Source organism: Oncorhynchus masou, chromosome 24, assembly GCF_036934945.1.
Source record: "Oncorhynchus masou masou isolate Uvic2021 chromosome 24, UVic_Omas_1.1, whole genome shotgun sequence".
NCBI lineage: Eukaryota > Metazoa > Chordata > Actinopteri > Salmoniformes > Salmonidae > Oncorhynchus > Oncorhynchus masou.
In genome coordinates this window covers 18713566-18730477 of record NC_088235.1, presented here as the reverse complement: position 1 = coordinate 18730477, position 16912 = coordinate 18713566, and the positions used below count along the sequence as shown (strand labels likewise).

Genomic DNA, 16912 nt, shown 5'->3' with positions numbered 1-16912 from the left:
GATAGATAGGTGTGCTCCTGGCCTTGGCATGGCAGATGTATAGGTGTGCTCTGTTCTCCTGGCCTCGGCATGGCAGATGGATAGGTGTGCTCTGTTCTCCTGGCCTCGGCATGGCAGATGGATAGGTGTGCTCTGTTCTCCTGGCCTCGGCATGGCAGATGGATAGGTGTGCTCCTGGCCTTGGCATGGCAGATGGATAGGTGTGCTCTGTTCTCCTGGCCTCGGCATGGCAGATGGATAGGTGTGCTCCTGGCCTTGGCATGGCAGGTGGATAGATAGGTGTGCTCCTGGCCTTGGCATGGCAGATGTATAGGTGTGCTCTGTTCTCCTGGCCTCGGCATGGCAGATGGATAGGTGTGCTCCTGGCCTTGGCATGGCAGGTGGATAGATAGGTGTGCTCTGTTATCCTGCGTGGCAGGTGGATAGATAGGTGTGTTCTGTTATCCTGGCCTTGGCGTGGCAGGTGGATAGATAGGTGTGCTCTATTATCCTGGCCTTGGCATGGCAGGTGGATAGATAGGTGTGCTCTATTATCCTGGCCTTGGCATGGCAGGTGGATAGATAGGTGTGCTCTATTATCCTGGCCTTGGCATGGCAGGTGGATAGATAGGTGTGCTCTATTATCCTGGCCTTGGCATGGCAGGTGGATAGATAGGTGTGCTCTATTATCCTGCGTGGCAGGTGGATAGATAGGTGTGCTCTGTGATCCTGGCCTTGGCATGGCAGGTGGATAGATAGGTGTGCTCTATTATCCTGCGTGGCAGGTGGATAGATAGGTGTGCTCTATTATCCTGCGTGGCAGGTGGATAGATAGGTGTGCTCTGTGATCCTGGCCTGTGCTCTTCTGACGGACAGCTTTCACATACAGTACATTCTGAAGAGGAATACACAGGATACACATGGTACACAGTACAATGAAATGCTGACATACAGGTTCACTCTCGACAGTGTGTCTGAGATAGGCGGGAGCTTGGATTATTGATTAGACTCTATCAGGTTCATTGTGGGGTGGAGGAGAAGGTATACAGCTCAGGGCAATAGGGTTTCTGTCTGTTTGACTTGTCGGGCTGGGAATGTTCTGTGCTGATGTTGATGGATCAGGCTCTGTCATCGCCCCGCATGTCTCAGGAGGGTGTTCTTGGTTCATAGCTCTACGAACGATCTGTTCTCGGCTGGCTGGACTGGGCTGAAGGAGTTCTGTCCTTAGCTTACCCTCCCTCTCATTTTCATTCTAGGTAGTTTGGAGATCGCATCCCTTGGAACAAAATGTCAGTTTAGGGGTGTTGGTAAGTGCTAAGCATTGTCTGCCAAATGACTTAAATGTAAATGTAAATGTGTATGTATTCCAGATGGAGAGACTGTTGTCCTGCTCTGACCTAAACAGCATTGCTCTCTGTGTCCTTTCCTTCCATCTCTCCTTGCTCCTTGTGTCCTTTCCTTCCATCTTTCCTTTCTCCTTGTGTCCTTTCTTTCCATCTCCCCATGCTCTCTGTGTCCTTTCCTTCCATCTTTCCTTTCTCCTTGTGTCCTTTCCTTCCATCTTTCCTTTCTCCTTGTGTCCTTTCTTTACATCTCCCCATGCTCTCTGTGTCCTTTCCTTCCATCTTTCCTTTCTCCTTGTGTCCTTTCCTTCCATCTTTCCTTTCTCCTTGTGTCCTTTCTTTCCATCTCCCCATGCTCTCTGTGTCCTTTCCTTCCATCTTTCCTTTCTCCTTGTGTCCTTTCTTTCCATCTCCCCATGCTCTCTGTGTCCTTTCCTTCCATCTTTCCTTTCTCCTTGTGTCCTTTCTTTCCATCTCCCCATGCTCTCTGTGTCCTTTCCTTCCATCTTTCCTTTCTCCTTGTGTCCTTTCTTTCCATCTCCCCATGCTCTCTGTGTCCTTTCCTTCCATCTTTCCTTTCTCCTTGTGTCCTTTCCTTCCATCTCCCCATGCTCTCTGTGTCCTTTCCTTCCATCTTTCCTTTCTCCTTGTGTCCTTTCTTTCCATCTCTCATTGTGTCCTTTCCTTCCATCTCTCCTTGCTCATTGTTTATGTGCAGCTCCTAATAGGTGGGCCCCATGATTAATGTCCAAAATGCAAAGCATGTTGCCTAATTTAGAAGGCGTGCCAACGATTACTCCTCGAAGAACCTGTCTGAACTTGTACCCTGGTAGGAACGTGTAGACATGCACTCTAAGATGCACAGGTGTATGCATGCACAGACATAGTACTCTCTCTCTCTCTCTCTCTCTCTCTCTCCCTCTCTCTCTCTCTCTCTCTCTCTCTCTCTCTCTCTCTCTCTCTCTCTCTCTCCCCCCCTCTCTCTCTCTCCCCCCTCTCTCTCTCTCTCACTCCCTCTCTCACTCACTCATTCACTCAGTCACTCACTCAGTCACTCACTCACACACACACACACACACACACACACACACAACACACACACACACACACACACACACACTCACTCACTCACTCACACACACACACACACACACACACACACACACACACACACACACACACACACACACACACACACACACACACACACACACACACACACACACACACACAAAACAAAAAATATTGGAGGGATACACATGCTGACTCAAACATTACCGTCACAATAGCTGTATCTTTCATGGTTCATTTTGTTCATGTCTTTTTCAGTGTCTCTGTCTTTTAACAATGGGCCTTGTGAGTTTCTGTGACTGTTAGAACTTGTTAATTCGGAGGCTTGAGCAGGAGTTGGTATAGTATGGCTTTGATTGTAGACTATCCAAGACAATGAGAAGTGTATTTGAGCTAATACATTCCATACCGTTTTAGTCAACAGTAGGTGTGTAAAACATCTTCATTTGCTTTCAGTCAAGGCAGTCAGTCCAGCAGAGTTGGTAATAGGGAGAGTGAAGCGTGAGATTGTCCGGCTGTGTAAACTTCAGTGGCTGAGTGTTATGAGGGTGGGGTGAAACAGTATGTGTCAGCCTGGGCAGGCCTCTTTGTCTGGGCCCCTCCTGTGTCTGCCTTATCCTCAGACAGCAGCTGCTATCTATCCCCCTCCCCCCCCCTGTCTCTATGTTAGCCCAGACTTTGTAGCCTCTCTCTGCCTCTCTCCCCCTCCTGTCTCTATGTTAGCCCAGACTTCATAGCCTCTCTCTGCCTCTCTCCCCCTCCTGTCTCTATGTTAGCCCAGACTTCATAGCCTCTCTCTGCCTCTCTCCCCCTCCTGTCTCTATGTTAGCCCAGACTTTGCCTCTCTCCCCTCCCGTCTCTATGTTAGCCCAGACTTAGCCTCTCTCTGCCTCTCTCCCCCTCCTGTCTCATGTTAGCCCAGACTTCATAGCCTCTCTCTGCCTCTCTCCCCCTCCTGTCTCTATGTTAGCCCAGACTTCATAGCCCCTCTGCCTCTCTCCCCCTCCCGTCTCTATGTTAGCCCAGACTTTAGCCCAGTAGCCTCTCTCTGCCTCTCTCCCCCTCCTGTCTCTATGTTAGCCCAGACTTCATAGCCTCTCTCTGCCTCTCTCCCCCTCCTGTCTCTATGTTAGCCCAGACTTCATAGCCTCTCTCTGCCTCTCTCCCCCTCCTGTCTCTATGTTAGCCCAGACTTCATAGCCTCTCTCTGCCTCTCCCCCCCTGTCTCATTAGCCCAGACTTCATATCTCTGCCTCTCTCCCCCTCCTGTCTCTATGTTAGCCCAGACTTCATAGCCTCTCTCTGCCCCTCCCCCCCGTCTCTATGTTAGCCCAGACTTTCATAGTCTCTCTCTCTGCCTCTCTCTGCCTCTCCCCCTCCTCTCTATGTTAGCCCAGACCCCCTCCTGTCTCATTGCTATCCAGACTTCATAGCCTCTCTCTGCCTCTCTCCCCCTCCTGTCTCTATGTTAGCCCAGACTTCATAGCTCTGCCTCTCTCCCCTCCTGTCTCTAGCCCAGACCATAGCCCTCCTGTCTCCCCCTCCTGTCTCTATGTTAGCCCAGACTTCATAGCCCTCTCTCCCCCTCCTGTCTCTATGTTAGCCCAGACTTCTAGCCTCTCTCCCCCTCCTGTCTCTATGTTAGCCCAGACTTCATAGCCTCTCTCTGCCTCTCTCCCCCTCCTGTCTCTATGTTAGCCCAGACTTCATAGCCTCTCTATCCAGCCCAGGCCTCTCTCCCCCTCCTGTCTCTATGTTAGCCCAGACTTCATAGCCTCTCTCTGCCTCTCTCCCCCTCCTGTCTCTATGTTAGCCCAGACTTTGTAGCCTCTCTCTGCCTCTCTCCCCCTCCTGTCTCATTGCTATCCACAGGCTTCTAGCCCCCTCCTGTCTCTATGTTAGCCCAGACTTTGTAGCCTCTCTCTGCCTCTCTCCCCCTCCTGTCTCATTGCTATCCACAGGCTTCGTAGCCCCCCCCCCGTCTCTATGTTAGCCCAGACTTTGTAGCCTCTCTCTGCCTCTCTCCCCCTCCTGTCTCATTGCTATCCACAGGCTTCGTAGCCCCCCCCCCGTCTCTATGTTAGCCCAGACTTCATAGCCTCTCTCCCCCTCTCCCCCTCCTGTCTCATTGCTATCCACAGGCTTCGTAGCCCCCCCGTCTCTATGTTAGCCCAGACTTCTTAGCCTCTCTCTGCCTCTCTCCCCCTCCTGTCTCATTGCTATCCACAGCCCAGACTTTGTTAGCCCAGACTTCATCTCTCTGCCTCTCTCCCCCTCCTGTCTCATTGCTATCCCCAGGCTTTGTAGCTCTCCCCCCTCCAGTCTCATTGCTAGCCCCAGGCTTCGTAGCCCTCCCCCTCCTGTCTATGTTAGCCCAGCCCCAGGCTTTCTGCCTCTCCCCCTCCTGTCTCATTGCTAGCCCAGACTTTGTAGCCTCTCTGCCCCTCCCCCTCCTGTCTCATTGCTAGCCCCAGGCTTTGTAGCCTCTCCCCCTCCTGTCTCATTGCTGGCCCCAGGCTTTGTAGCCTCTCCCCCCCTCCTGTCTCATTGCTAGCCCCAGGCTTTGTAGCCTCTCCCCCTCCTGTCTCATTGCTGGCCCCAGGCTTTGTAGCCTCTCCCCCCTCCTGTCTCATTGCTGGCCCCAGGCTTTGTAGCCTCTCTCCCCCTCCTGTCTCATTGCTAGCCACAGGCTTTGTAGCCTCTCTCCCCCTCCTGTCTCATTGCTGGCCCCAGGCTTCATAGCCTCTCTCCCCCTCCTGTCTCATTGCTAGCCCCAGGCTTCATAGCCTCTCTCCCCCTCCTGTCTCATTGCTAGCCCCAGGCTTCATAGCCTCTCCTCCCCTCCTGTCTCATTGCTGGCCCCAGGCTTCATAGCCTCTCTCCCCCTCCTGTCTCATTGCTAGCCCCAGGCTTCATAGCCTCTCTCCCCCTCCTGTCTCATTGCTAGCCCCAGGCTTCGTAGCCTCTCCTCCTCCTGTCTCATTGCTAGCCCCAGGCTTTGTAGCCTCTCTCCCCCTCCTGTCTCATTGCTGGCCCCAGGCTTCATAGCCTCTCCCCCCCTCCTGTCTCATTGCTAGCCCCAGGCTTCATAGCCTCTCCCCCCCTCCTGTCTCATTGCTGGCCCCAGGCTTCATAGCCTCTCTCCCCCTCCTGTCTCATTGCTAGCCCCAGGCTTCATAGCCTCTCTCCCCCTCCTGTCTCATTGCTAGCCCCAGGCTTCGTAGCCTCTCCTCCTCCTCTCATTGCTAGCCCCAGGCTTTGTAGCCTCTCCCCCTCCTGTCTCATTGCTAGCCCCAGGCTTTGTAGCCTCTCCCCCCTCCTGTCTCATTGCTAGCCCCATTGAATTGGACTTAACTCCAGTGTGAATGTGTGTGTGTGACAGAGCGTGAAAGTGCGGCAGAGGCAGAAACGGAGAGTGAGCATGTGTGATGGAGTAAGAGAGAGTGTGAGAGCCAGGGGGAGACCTCTCTCTGAACCTCTGGTGGGATTCCATTCTCATTCTTGAGTATAGTAGAGGAGAACGAGGAGGCCACATTGTGTTTGATGGTCTTGTAACACCATACTTTCTTTTTATAAACTCTAGAGAATGGGAACAGTTATTTTTTTCTGCATCGTGAACAATAAAGTTCCTTAAATCTGAACTGGCTGATTATGGAGCCAGGCTGTTTTTAGAAATGATCAACAACGTAAACAAACCTGTCTGAAACTGTTGGCCCAATTGTGTGGTGCCGACTCAGTCAGGTACATAAAATGTGGGTGTGCCGGTGTACTTGTATGTGTGACCACACTTTTGAGTGTTGAACGTGTTCCCTAGAAAAGCTCCATGCCCTATAGGTAGGACAGGCACAAACTGCCCGAACTAGCAGTGCCCTACTTCGTCTTCTACTACTCCTTCAGCTACTACTATTTCACCTACTTCTTCTTCATCTACTACTTCAGCTTGTTAGATATTACTGCACTGTCAGAACTAGAAGCACAAGCATTTCGCTACACTCGCATTAACATCTGCTAACCATGCGTACGTTACCAAACATTTTTATTTTATTTTATTTTTACTACTCATTCAACGACTACTTCTTCATTTACTATTTCTTCATCTACTACTTCTTCAACTACTACTTCTTCAACTACTACTCATTAAAGTACTACTTCTTCATCTACTACTCCTTCACCTACTACTTCTTCATCTACTACTCCTTCACCTACTATTTCTTCATCTACTACTCCTTCACCTACTACTTCTTCAACTACTACTTCATCCGCTACTACTTCATCAACTACTACTTCTTCACCTACTACTTATTAATTTTCTCCTCCTCAGGTACTACTTAATCCACTACTACTTCATCAACTACTACTTTTTGATTTAATACTTAATCTACTACTTCTTTGTGTACTACTTCTTCACTACTACTTTATAACCTACTACTTCTTCATCTATTACTTCATTATCTACTACTTCTTACGATGCTACTTCATAATGTACTACTTCATAATCTACTACTTCATAACCTACTACTACTTTGTGTACTACTTAATCCTCTACTACTTCTTCAGCTACTACTTTATAATCTACTACTTCTTCAGCTTCTACTTCATAAACTACTACTTATTCATCTACTACTTCATAACTACTACTTCTTCAGCTACTACTTTGTGTACTACTTCTTAATCTACTACTTCATCAGCTATTACTCCTTATCTTTTACATCATTATCTACTACTTATTGATCTACTACTTTATAACCTACTACTTCTTGATCGACTACTTTATAATCTACGACTTCTTCATCTATTACTTTATAATCTACTACTTCATAATCTACTACTTCTTCAGCTACTACAGCTACTACTTCTTCCTCTATTACTTCTTCATGCACAGCAGCTTGCGAAAATATTCACCTCCTTAGCATTTTTCCTATTTTGTTGCCTTACAATCTGGAATTGAAATAGACTTTTTGGGGGTTTGTATCTTTCGATTTAAAATCAAATCAAATCAAAGTTTATTTGTCACGTGCGCTGAATACAACAGGTGTTGACCTTACAGTGAAATGCTTACTTACAGGCTCTAACCAACAGTGCAAAAATGGTATTAGGTGAACAATATGTAAGTAAACAAATAAAAACAACAGTTAAAAAAAGTGAAAAATAACAGTAGCAAGGCTATATACAGTCGTTAGACTACATACAGTAGTGAGGCTATATACAGTAGCAAGGCTATATACAGTAGTGAGGCTATATACAGTAGCGAGGCTATAACAGTAGCAAGGCTATATACAATAGTGAGGCTATATACAGTAGTGAGGCTATAACAGTAGCAAGGCTATATACAGTAATGAGGCTATATACAGTGGTGAGGCTATAACAGTAGCAAGGCAATATACAGTAGCGAGGCTATATACAGGCACTGGTTCGTCGGACTGATTAAGGTAGTATGTACATGTAGATACGGTTTAAGTAACTATGAATATATGATGAACAGAGAGTAGCAGTAGCATAAAAGAGGGGTTGGCGGGTGGTGGGTGGTGGGACACAGTGCAGATAGCCCTGTTAGCCAATGTGCGGGGGCACTGGTTGGTCGGGCCAATTGAGGTAGTATGTACATCAATGTATAGTTAAAGTGATTATGCATAGATGATAACCATATCTTATTTAGGGGCTTCATAGCAAAGGGGGTGATTACATATACACGCACAACTTTTCAGTTATTTTTTTAATTTCACTTCACCAATTTGGACTTGTTTGCTTATGTCCATTACATGAAATCCAAATAAATATCCATTTAAATGAAAGGTTGTCACGCCTTGGTCTTAGTATTTTGTGTTTTAGTTTATTAGTTAGTCAGGCCAGGGTGTGACATGGGTTTATTATGTATTGTATTTTCGTATCGGGGTTTGTAGTGTTTGGGATTGTAGCTGAGTAGGGGTGTGTGTTAAATAGGTTTGGCTGCCTGAGGCGGTTCTCAATCAGAGTCAGGTGATTCTCGTTGTCTCTGATTGGGAACCGTATTTAGGTAGCCTGGGTTTCGCTTTGTATTTCGTGGGTGATTGTTCCTGTCTCTGTGTTAGTTTCACCAGTCAGGCTGTAATAGGTTTCACGTTCCGTTTGTTGTTTTTGTATTTATTAGTTATTCATGTATAGTTCGTTTGTTTGTTTTCACTAATAAACATGAGTAACCTACACGCTGCATTTCGGTCCGACTTTCTTGCGACAAACGAAGAACGCCGTTACAAAGGTTGTAATGCAACAAATTAGGAAATACACCAAGGGGGATGAATCCTTCTGGACTGTACTACTTCTTCATCATGTACTACTTCTTCATCAACAACCATCAGACTGTTGAACAGTTAAACAAATGCTCTCCCCCCATTTATTTCTATACTGCTGCTACTCGCTGTTTATTACCTATGCATAGTCACTTCACCCCTACCTACATGAACAAATCACCTCAACTAACCTGTACCCCCACACATTGATTCAGTACCCTCTGTATATAGCCTTGTTTATTTTGTATATATTTTATTAACTCTTTCTTGAACTGCATTGGTAGTTAAGTAAGCATTTCACCTGTTGTATTCAGAGTATGTGATTAATACATCTTGATTTGATACTACATCTTCATATACTACTTCATCTACTCCTCTGTGTATTTCTTTTTCATCCTTCATTTACTATTTATTAATCTACTACTTCTTTGTGTCCTACTTCATTATCTACTACTTCTTCATGTACTACTTCATATTTTACTACTTCTTCATCTTTTACATCAATCTACTACTTCTTCCTCTACTACTTCATCAATTAACAATTTTTCACCTACTACTTAGACCAAATTCTTATGTGCATTGACAGCCTAGGAACTACTGCCTTGTTCATGAGCAGAATGACACATTTTTTACCTTCAGCTCGGGGATTCGATCTAGCAATCTTTCCATTACTGGCCCAACGCTCTAACTACTAGGCTACCTGCTGCCACCTACTATGAAGTATCAGCTGAAGAAGAACTAGAGGAAGAAGCACTAGATCATGAAGTAGTAGATCAAGAAGTAGTAGTGAAGAAGAAGTACATGATGAAGTAGTAAATGAGGAAGTAGTACACAGAAAAGTAGTATTGGAAGAAGTAGTAGTTTAAGAAGTTGTAGTTGAAGAAGTAGTAGATTATCTAGTAGTGGGGGTGGCAGGTAGCCTAGTGGTTAGTGTCACGCCCTGGTCGAAATATATTATGTTTATTCTTCATTTATTCGGTCAGGCCAGGGTGTGACATGGGTTATCGTGGTGTGTTTTTGTCTTGGGGTTTTGTGGGATGTCTAGCGTTAGTCTATGGCTGCCTGAGGCGGTTCTCAATCAGAGTCAGGTGATTATCGTTGTCTCTGATTGGGAACCATATTTAGGCAGCCATATTCTTTGTGTGTTTCGTGGGTGATTGTCCTTAGTGTCCCTTGTTCCTGTATCAGTGTTAGTTTACACTAGTATAGGCTGTTTCGGTTTTCGTTACGTTCTTTGTTTTGTAGTATTTGTATTTAGATTCGTGTTACGTTTTGTTCATTAAACATGGATCGCAATCTACGCGCTGCATTTTGGTCCGACTCTTTCACCGCATGAAAACCGTTACAGTTAGAGCATTGGGCCAGTAAACGAAAGGTTGTTAGATCAAAACCCCGAGCTGTCAAGGTAAAAAAAAATTGTCATTCTGCCCCTGAACAAGGCAGTTAAGCCACTGTTCCTAGGCTATCATTAAAAATAAGAATTTGTGACTTGCCTGGTTAAATATAGGTCAAAAAAAAATAACTACTACTTCTTTGGGTACTACTTATTTGTATATTACTTCTTCACCTACTACTTACTTAATCTACTACTTCTTTGTGTACTACTTCTTTGTATACTACTTCTTCGTGTACTACTTCATCTACTACTTATTTGTGTACTACTTCTTTGTGTACTACTTCTTTGTGTACTACTTCTTCGTGTACTACTTCGTCATCTACTAATTCTTTGTGTACTAATTCTTCGTGTACTACTTCTTCATCTACTACTTCATTGTGTACTACTTCTTCGGGTACTACTCCTTCGTGTACTACTTCTTCGTGTACTACTTCTTTGTGTACTACTTCTTTGTGTACTACTTCTTCGTGTACAACTTCTTCATCTACTACTTCTACAACTACAACTTCCTCATCTACTTCTTTTGGTCAGAATTGAACCGGTTTAGGAAATGTGTTGTTTATTATTCTATAATTATTAATTATTATTCTATAATTTTCTTTCTCTTCCTTCCCCCGTTCCTTGATCTCTCTCTCTCTATCTCTCTGTCCTCTGCAATGCCATTACAGAGGAAATGGTTTGCTGTAATTGCTTGTGATGGATTGTGTGTGCAGGACCTGCTGTATGTTGTTCAGCAGCAGCAGTGATGACAGTAGAAGCAGCACTCATTTTGAACAGTGAGTTAATCCCTGAAATATGTCAGTGCTCAGCTCCACTGTGGGCCTACCAGGAGCATTCAACAGATCTCTGACTTTGCCCTCCCCCAGTCCTAACCCCTAAGCTTAACCTCAAGGAAAGGGAAAAACTGACTTGAGATCAGCGTTTCGAAGTAACTTATCTTATCAACTCAAAGACCACACAATGTGTTTGGGGGGCTGTTAAACAGGTGCACCGAGCTGCACTCCCGTGGGGAGGAACTTAAAAACAGGCGTACAAGTGATTGGGGATTGTTAACAGAGGTTACAAGGGAGGTTTAGATGAGTGTTGAGAGGGTGTGTACATAACATAGTAGGGTAACATAACATAGTAGTGTAACATAACATAGTAGTGTAACATAACTTAGTAGTGTAACATAACATAGTAGAGTAACAACATAGTAGAGTAACATAACATAGTAGAGTAACATAACATAGTAGGGTAACATAACATAGTAGGTTAACATAACATAGTAGTGTAACATAACATAGTAGAGTAACATAACATAGTAGAGTAACATAACATAGTAGAGTAACATAACATAGTAGAGTAACATAACATAGTAGAGTAACATAACATAGTAGGGTAACATAACATAGTAGAGTAACATAACATAGTAGGGTAGCATATGTTGTGTCTTTGCTATGCCGGATTAAGTGATATGACATGCTATTGTCACGTTCTGACCTTTATTTCCTTTGTTTTGTCATTATTTAGTATGGTCAGGGTGTGAGTTGGGGTGGGCAGTCTATGTTTGTTTTTCTATGATTTGGGTATTTCTATGTTTCGGCCTAGTATGGTTCTCAATCAGAGGCAGGTGTCATTAGTTGTCTCTGATTGAGAATCATACTTAGGTAGCCTGGGTTTCACTGTGTGTTTGTGGGTGATTGTTCCTGTCTCTGTGTTTGCACCAGATAGGGCTGTTTTGTTTTTTTCACATTTCTTGTTTTGTTAGTTTATTCATGTATAGTGTCTATATTAAAGAACCATGAATAACCACCACGTTGCGTTTTGGTCCGCCTCTCCTTCACCACAAGAAGACCGTTACAGCTATTCTATAAAATAATTTCTCTGTAATTAATATTACCTAATTAAAATAAACATGTAAATGTAATTAACTAGAAAGATGAGGCACCACAAAATAATGTTCATAGAGTTGTTATCTTCTGAATAAACTCTTAAAGACCTGGTAATATTTTACATCAATAGCAGTCAGTTCTTAATCGTCACCTTATTCAGTCTCATCTGGAGTCGTAGATTTCTTCACGAACACTGGCTAACAAATTGAATCATCAATACAACATTTGGTTTAATTATTTATTTACTAAATACCTAAACAATCACACAGAATTACACATACACAGGATGGGTCATGCATTGATTACTAATGATGACATAAAAGAAAAGGTCCCTAGCGGACAGAACAGATATGATGGCTGGTTACCCAAAGAAAGGGGGTTGGGTTTTGAATGAAAGCGCGGGAAGACTGAGGAACAAAGGAATTTGTTCTCTGATCGGACCTTCTAAAGCTATGCTATCGTAAATACAGAAGCGTATGCATTCCAAATAACCGTCCATTTGGAAAATAGAAAATACAAGAAATATTCACTCTGAGCGGTGCTTCAATAGGTTGGTTGTAGATGGAAGGTCGTTTTGCCCTACAGAGATCTTCCTGTCCTCTGAAGAATGTATGGTAGAACGAATGCGTTGTAGTAGCGTCGTGTGTTTAGTAGAAGAGATACTTTGTGCATCCTTTCCTAGCCCACGTTTACAGCTGCTGCTGCTCACTCAACGGCTAGGAGGTATCACTTATTTAGTGAATAAGAGTTCAAAGTTCAAACCAAGTTGCCATACTTTAAGTTCACGCTGAAGTTGGCTTAGTTCTGTAGTTTGATATTAGCCCTTTTAACGTATGGACCGTCGTCCTCACTTCCTCGGGAACACAAAGTTACATTTGTTTCATAGTTTACAACCAATGTCTGTTCACATGGGCGGGGCCACTGAGTTGAGCCTCGTTCACTTATGAAAACCAATTCTCTCATTTAGAAGCTAAAATTACATTTCATCTGTTCACAAATAGTTTTATATTTAAACATTTAAATGCACATGCACATCAATTCCATGTGAATCTGATAACTATAATGTGTAGAATTTCCAAGATACAGTTTGTTATCCTATAATCAGTAATAATGTCTCAGATCACAACTGATCTGATTGCAATTTTCCTTAGTCCTTTTTTGGGGATCTGACCACATGACTGAACAGTAGTCCAGGTTCGACAAAACTAGGGCCTGTAGGACCTGCCTTGTTAATAGTGTTGATAAGAAGGTAGAGCATCACTTTATTATGGACAGACTTCTCCTCATCTTAGCTACTACTATATCAATGTATTTTTATTTGTCCCAAATAAAATGCTTTTAGTTTTAGAAATACTTAGGGCTAACTTATTCCTTGCCACCCACTCAAACTAACTGCAGCTCTTTGTTAAGTGTTGCAGTCATTTCAGTCACTGTAGTAGCTGATGTGTATAGTGTTGAGTCATCCCCATACATTGACACTAGCTTTACTCAAAGGCAGTGAGTGCCATGTCGTTAGTAAAAATTGAGAAAAGCAAGGGGCCTAAACAGCTACCCTGGGGAATTCCTGATTCTACCTGGATTATGTTTGAGAGGCTTCCATTAAAGAACACCCTCTGTATTTTGTTAGACAAGTAACTCTTCATCCACATTATAGCAGGGGGTGTAAATCCATAACACATACATTTTTGCAGCTGAATATGATAGATAATGTCAAAAGCTGCACTAAAGTCAAACAAGACAGCCCCCACAATCATTTTATCATACATTTCTCTCAGCCAATCATCAGTCATTTGTGTAAGTGCTGTGCTTGTTGAGTGTTCTTCTCTATACGCGTGCTGAAAGTCTGTTGTCAATTAGTTTACTGTGAAAAAGCATTGTTCTGGTCAAACAATTTCTTCCAAAGGTTTCCTAAGGGTTGGTAACAGGCTGATTGGTCGGCGTGTTGGAATGACTTTAGCTTCCCTCTAGGCCTGAGGGCACACACTTTCTAGTATGCTTAAATTGAAGATGTGGCAAATAGGAGTGCCTATTTCGTCCACTATTATCCTCAGTAATTTTCCGCCCAGATTGTCAGACCCCGGAGGCTTGTCATTGTTGATAGACAACAATAATTTTTTCACCTCATCCACACTGACATTACGGAATTCAAATGTAAAATTCTTGTCTTTCATAATTTGGTCCTATATACTTAGTGTCAGCATTTGTTGCTGGCAGTTCACTCCTAAGTTTGCTTGTTTTGCCAATGAAAAAGTCATAAAAGTAGTTGGCAATATCAGAGGGCTTTGTGATGAATGAGCCATCTGATTCAATGAATGATGGAGATGAGTTGGCTTTTTTTCCCAACATTTTATTTAAGCTGCCTTAAAGCTTTTTACTGTTATTCTTTATATAATTGATATTTGCTTCATAGGATATTTTATTTTTATTTAGTCACATGATTTCTTAATTTGCAGTACGTTTGCCAATCAGTTGAGTTGCCAGATTTATTTGCCATACCTTTTGCCTCCTCCCTCTCATTCATACAAGTTTTCAATTCCTCATCAATCCAAGGGGATATACGTTTTTACAGTCATTTTCTTAATGGTTGTGTGCTTATTATTAACTGGAATAAGTAGTTTCATAAATATGTCCAGTGCAGCTTCTGGTTGCTCCTCATTGCACACCACAGACCAGCAAATATTTTTTTACATCATCAACATAGGAATCACTACAAAACTTCTTGTATGACCTCTTATACACTATATTAGGCCCGAGCTTTGGAACTTTGGTTTACCTAGATATGCCTATTATATTGTGATAAATGCCTCCTATGGATTTGGATTCTGCTTTAAAGCAAATTTCTGCAGCATTAGTAAAGATGTGATCAATACATGTTAATGATTTCATTCCTGTGGTATTTGTAACTACCCTGGTAGGTTGACTGACAACCTGAAGTTTTTCCTGAGTGGGCAGCTTGATGTGATCCCATCAATATTTAAATCACCCAGAAAATATACTTTTCTGTTGATATCACATAGAATATCAAACATTTCACTTCTTTCATTTCTTTCTCGTCGTTGACCCTGTTTCCCAGTGGGACGCTGTAGAGGAGGGGACAGCAGTGTCCTCTCCGTGGCCAGGAGGAAACAGGCTGGGGGCTGCGTCTAAAAATACCAGCGGTGCTTTTGAGTCACACTGTAGGCTCCATCCACTTCCTGTTTTCATTCTCCAAGTTTACTTCCCAGAGAGAAAGAGAGGGTCGGGAGAGAGATAAGTGGGAAGGGGTAGGGAGATCGAGAAGAGAGACAGACAGCTATATCTGTTGCTTGTGTAGTATTCTCCTCCTCTTCAAAACCCTGGTGACACTAGGCTTTCTGGAATCCCAGGATACATGGGATGTAAAAAGATGACTCTCAATTTGGCAATATTATGACAGTCAAAAAAGCTGCTGCCTGTCTCTTTCTACCCTAACGTACTCTGACACTACATTTCAGACAGAATAGCATACTGCCCGTCTCTTTCTACCCTAACGTACTCTGACACTACATTTCAGACAGAATAGCATACTGTCCGTCTCTTTCTACCCTAACGTACTCTGACACTACATTTCAGACAGAATAGCATACTGCCCGTCTCTTTCTACCCTAACGTACTCTGACACTACATTTCAGACAGAATAGCATACTGCCTGTCTCTTTCTACCCTAACGTACTCTGACACTACATTTCAGACAGAATAGCATACTGCCTGTCTCTTTCTGCCCTAACGTACTCTGACACTACATTTCAGACAGAATAGCATACTGCCTGTCTCTTTCTACCCTAACGTACTCTGACACTACATTTCAGACAGAATAGCATACTGCCTGTCTCTTTCTACCCTAACGTACTCTGACACTACATTTCAGACAGAATAGCATACTGCCTGTCTCTTACTACCCTAACGTACTCTGACACTACATTTCAGACAGAATAGCATACTGCCTGTCTCTTTCTACCCTAAAGTACTCTGACACTACATTTCAGACAGAATAGCATACTGCCTGTCTCTTTCTGCCCTAACGTACTCTGACACTACATTTCAGACAGAATAGCATACTGCCCATCTCTTTCTGCCCTAACGTACTCTGACACTACATTTCAGACAGAATAGCATACTGCCCGTCTCTTTCTGCCCTAACGTACTCTGACACTACATTTCAGACAGAATAGCATACTGCCCGTCTCTTTCTACCCTAACGTACTCTGACACTGTTATTGCCACTGTTATTGGTTTGTATTAGGTTCATGTTGAGTTTTTGACCATTTTGGTCCGCCTCTCCTTCCCAGGATGTGACAGTGTAATCTGAGAACACTGTGATAGATTGTGCCTTTACAAAAGCTGGCCTTGTATTTGGCCAGTAGAGCACATGTTTGTCTGTTTGACCCTTCAGCAGGGGCTACCTGTTCCTTTCCATCAGTTCAGATGAACCCAGATCAGCTCACTCTGCTGCACCAGATAGAATCCCTCCAGCCTGTCAACAATGCTAGTCCTTCAACAATGCTTGGCCTTCCACAATGCTAGGCTGTAAGTGGAGACAATGCTACTCAATGCATGATGTTATTGAGTTGGGTCAGAGAAAGATGTGGGAGTTAACCCAGAAGAAGACTGGAAATGAGTTTCTGGAGGGATATGAGTTTCTGGAGGGAAGTGTATGTGTGTATATGTGTGTGTGTGTGTGTGTGTGTGTGTGTCTCTGTGTGTGTCTCTTTGTGTAAGCGTGTCTCTGTGTGTAAGCGTGTGTGTGTGGATACATGTGTGCGTGCTTGTGTGTCTGTGTTCATTGTCAGGGTGGGATGGCAGATGGATGTGAGTGGCTCATACCTCTGTCCTACTTTCACACTGAGGATAAGAAGAGGAGGAGGGATGGGGAGAGAGGGCTCTAGAGAGCAGGAGAGCGAGAGGAGAGAGAAGAGAGGGAGTCAGAGAGAGACAGAGAATCAAAATGTAGATCATATGAATCTA

The 16912-nt window shown here is 43.8% G+C and overlaps 1 protein-coding gene across 2 annotated transcripts in view; it reads left to right on the top strand.

Annotated features, from left to right (window-relative positions):
* Positions 1-16912, top strand: part of LOC135511879 (protein kinase C epsilon type) — a 282479-nt gene that overhangs the window by 4311 nt on the left and 261256 nt on the right. Inside the window, exon 2 of one of the 2 annotated variants that reach the window (XM_064933383.1) lies at positions 1236-1286. The exons of the other annotated variant lie outside the window; for it this stretch is intronic. Within the exon in view, the coding sequence (XP_064789455.1) occupies positions 1236-1286 (51 nt within the window). The remainder of the gene's footprint in view (positions 1-1235; positions 1287-16912) is intronic. 2 annotated transcript variants of the gene reach the window in all.